At 49.4% G+C, this 3,495-nt stretch overlaps 1 protein-coding gene across 1 annotated transcript; it reads right to left on the reverse strand.

The window, feature by feature from the left end:
- Positions 1–1,452: 1,452 nt before the first annotated feature.
- Positions 1,453–2,730, reverse strand: LOC311121603 (carbohydrate sulfotransferase 1-like; the record flags this gene model as incomplete). Its single annotated transcript, XM_084196067.1, has 1 exon — positions 1,453–2,730. The coding sequence occupies one exon, from the start codon at positions 2,728–2,730 to the stop codon at positions 1,453–1,455; it is 1,278 nt and encodes a 425-aa protein (XP_084052193.1).
- Between the last annotated feature and the right edge of the window lie 765 nt (positions 2,731–3,495).

Consider the following 3,495-nt stretch of genomic DNA (forward strand, 5'->3'; position numbering starts at 1 on the left):
ACAGAGAGAGAGAGACAGAGAGAGAGAGACAGAGAGAGAGAGACAGAGAGAGAGAGACAGAGAGAGAGAGAGACAGAGAGAGAGAGACAGAGAGAGAGGACAGAGAGAGAGAGAGAGAGACAGAGAGCAAGAGTGGGAGAGCTTCCAGACCCAGATCATAGTAGGATCACAGTCTTGTGTTCTGCATCTCAATGGACGCCCAGCCACCAATACTGATGAGCCACAGAGTGTGTGATGTCCCATATACAGCGTTATCTGTTATGGGTAAACGGGTGGACAGACACTGATAGAAATCATAGTCCCTGCCTCTACCCACTGTCCCTAAACTCCATGTGTATATTCATATCCTTCACTGGATTCAATGCTATTCATCATAGCATTGTTTCAAATCCATGAAAGAGCCAAGGGGTTCAGATTGAGTCAGTATTTGGTGATGAGCGATTAGCTTGCAGTATTCTCTGAAAGGAATAAAAGACTAAAAACCATAAGATGAAAATCTGTGTCTTCAATTCATAATAATTCTCTGTTTTGTTTTACCTTAACGTTCTACGTTTAATCCCTCTCAACAGATGCTAACATTCCACTGAGGAAAACGCTTCTACAAATCTGCCCCAGATACTGCGGCGGCCAGGGGGTGTGACGTAACGTTAATGCTTTTACCTCCGGTTTATAGGAATGTTTCGTAAGTGCTGTTTATTGGTCACCAATGGAAAAAACACCCCATGGCCCTAATTGTGCCATTTACTCTTATTCCTGAAGTGTAGTTAGTATTCATGACTTTGTTAGGAACAGATGGTTAGAGACCCCGAACGCCTGATGCTGTGATGAAACATTCATACCACTTCCTGTGGGACTCAGACCTTTTACTCGGGGGTGTAGGTATCGTGGTCTATTACCCTCTGTTCTGTGACACCCTTTTCACCAGTATTCCCCTGTTTCCCCTTGACAGAAAGACGATCCTGGAAAAAAGTTTGACTGCAACATTCACTATTTATTGCGCAGTTGGTCTTGTACAGTCCAATGTTGTCATCACAAGTCCTATAAAAGTCAGTTTTCCGCCCGCTACGGGGGACTCAGTCACCCCTAGATGGAATGGCAACATTCACTTGGTGTTGATGCAACAGCTGGCATACAGGAAATCTACGAGGACGGTACCTTGTATTTAGTTAAGATGGCTGAAAGTAAAAGTAAATGGTCTTCACTATGAAATCCTTCTGAGTTTAATTTACATTTGTAAACTGGTGTGTTTTACTCAAGTTTTTTTTCTTTAAATCAAACATTTTTGTGCTGTTCCTAAATCAACAAGGGAGCTCCCACCCTCAGATGACTTTAAAAATTATTTAGTTGTAGTGCAAATTTGAAATCAAAGACAAAAACACAAACATAACCCATGAAAATTATAAGGCAACATTTATAAATATATCAAAAATAGTCACCCGGGAACTATCTTTGTTACGAAAAAGGTACAAAAGTTTTGTCCTGCACGAGTGAGAGCGACATGTTTTTCAGTTCCTCTGCTGACTTCACTGCCTTATAGCCCAGTTGATGTAGAACCTTCTGGCATGTCGCCTGCGTGTACTCCACCATGTCATAGGACAGTTTCAAGCGCCAGCTCTCGGCGTTGGCCGCTGAGTCTCTCACCGTACCATACTTGTGTTTGGCCGACAGCTCGGTGCTGCCCCTTGTGTTGGCCTGTATCCACTCCTCCACGCTCTTGTCCATCGGCAGACCCAGGAAGTCATATATTTCCATGGTCTTCAGCAGAGGGTTCCTGGACAGATCCTCGTAACGCACCAGCATGTACTTCCCTTTGAGCCAGTGGGGGTGGCTGAGCCCTGTGGACACAGAGCTGAGGAAGTCCTCACAAACCATTGTCAGCTGGCTGAGGTCCAGGTTGTATGGCCTCCGCCCTGTGGCCCTCCAGATCCTCCACAGACGGTAGGTGTCCCGGAAAGTCTCGATCCGCGACGACAGGATCCCGCGAGGGTCGCGCACCAACTGGATAACCTTGATGTTCAGCCGCGGATCCTCCACAAGTGCCCGCAGGTCCCCGATCTCCGGCACACGCACAACCTTGATCGCCACATGCCGCTTCTCGCGGCAGGCATCGGCCGCCAGGGTCATGTTGAGGGCGGCGCACCTCTTGACGCAGTCACCCTCCTCCACATTGGCGTCGGAGGGGCCAAAGGCGTCACACACGGGCTGCGAGCATAGCGCCCGGCTGGCCCCTCTGCGGAACAGCTTATCCGTGGTGTGGTTGGCCGGCACCGGCTTAATGTAGCTCTCTAGAAAGTAGAGGTCGCAGCCGTAGAGGCTCCGCAGGAGGTCGCGGCTGGCACCCAGCATCACCCTGCGGTCGGCTGCGTTGCGGCTGTGAGATAGCCGAGGGATCAGCGTGGTCTGCACATGGTAGAGGGGCTCGAATAGGTAGAAGATGTCGGCATGCTGGTTGAGCAGCTGGCCCACGAAGGAGGAGCCGCTGCGCGTTGTAGCCAGCACCATGATGTGGGTCTTACGGGAGGTGTTGAAGCTGAAGTAGGGGTAGTCGTCGCAGCCGGCCCGCCCCTCGATGGGGGACTCTGTCTCGGGGCCCCCCAGGAGGCCACAGTTCTGGGGGCTTGGCACGGGGCAGAGCTGGAAGGGCTTGGAGGTGAGAGTCCGGATGGCGGTGTACTGGATGGCGATGGAGGCCAAGGCCAGCAGGATCACTGCCTTCCAGGAACATTGCATGGCTGGGCCACTTCATTTAGACGTCGCGGTTCAGAGCCAAGTCATATACCTGAGGTGGAAGGAAATAATGGTTAGACCAGAGAACAATGGAGTAATCCTGCTATTGGTGCATATCATTGTACTGTAGCCTCTAATAAAGAACTGAACTTGGAACAGTTGCTGTGAAATGTTGTAATGATGCATGCATCAAGTGTGAACTTGAAGACCAGCCTGATTTATTTAGAGCCTCAGTATTCTGTGTCATTGCAGTGCATTCTGTGTCAGTGCAGTGTATTCTATGTCAGTGTAGTGCATTCTGTGTCAGCGCAGTGCATTCTGTGTCATTGCAGTGTATTCTGTGTCAGTGCAGTGCATTCTGTGTTAGTGCAGTGTATTCTATGTCAAAGCAGTGCATTCTGTGTCAGCGCAGTGCATTCTGTGTCAGCGCAGTGTATTCTGTGTCAGCGCAGTGTATTCTGTGTCAGTGCAGTGCATTCTGTGTCAGCGCAGTGTATTCTGTGTCAGCGCAGTGTATTCTGTGTCAGCGCAGTGTATTCTGTGTCAGCGCAGTGTATTCTGTGTCAGTGCAGTGCATTCTGTGTCAGCGCAGTGCATTCTGTGTCAGCGCAGTGTATTCTGTGTCAGCGCAGTGTATTCTGTGTCAGTGCAGTGTATTCTGTGTTAGTGCAGTGTATTCTGTGTCAGTGCAGTGTATTCTGTGTCAGTGCAGTGTATTCTGTGTCAGTGCTGTGTATTCTGTGTCAGTGCGGTGTATTCTATGTCAGT

This window comes from Coregonus lavaretus (assembly GCF_964263955.1).
Source record: "Coregonus lavaretus genome assembly, contig: HAP1_SCAFFOLD_292, whole genome shotgun sequence".
Taxonomy (NCBI): Eukaryota; Metazoa; Chordata; class Actinopteri; order Salmoniformes; family Salmonidae; genus Coregonus; species Coregonus lavaretus.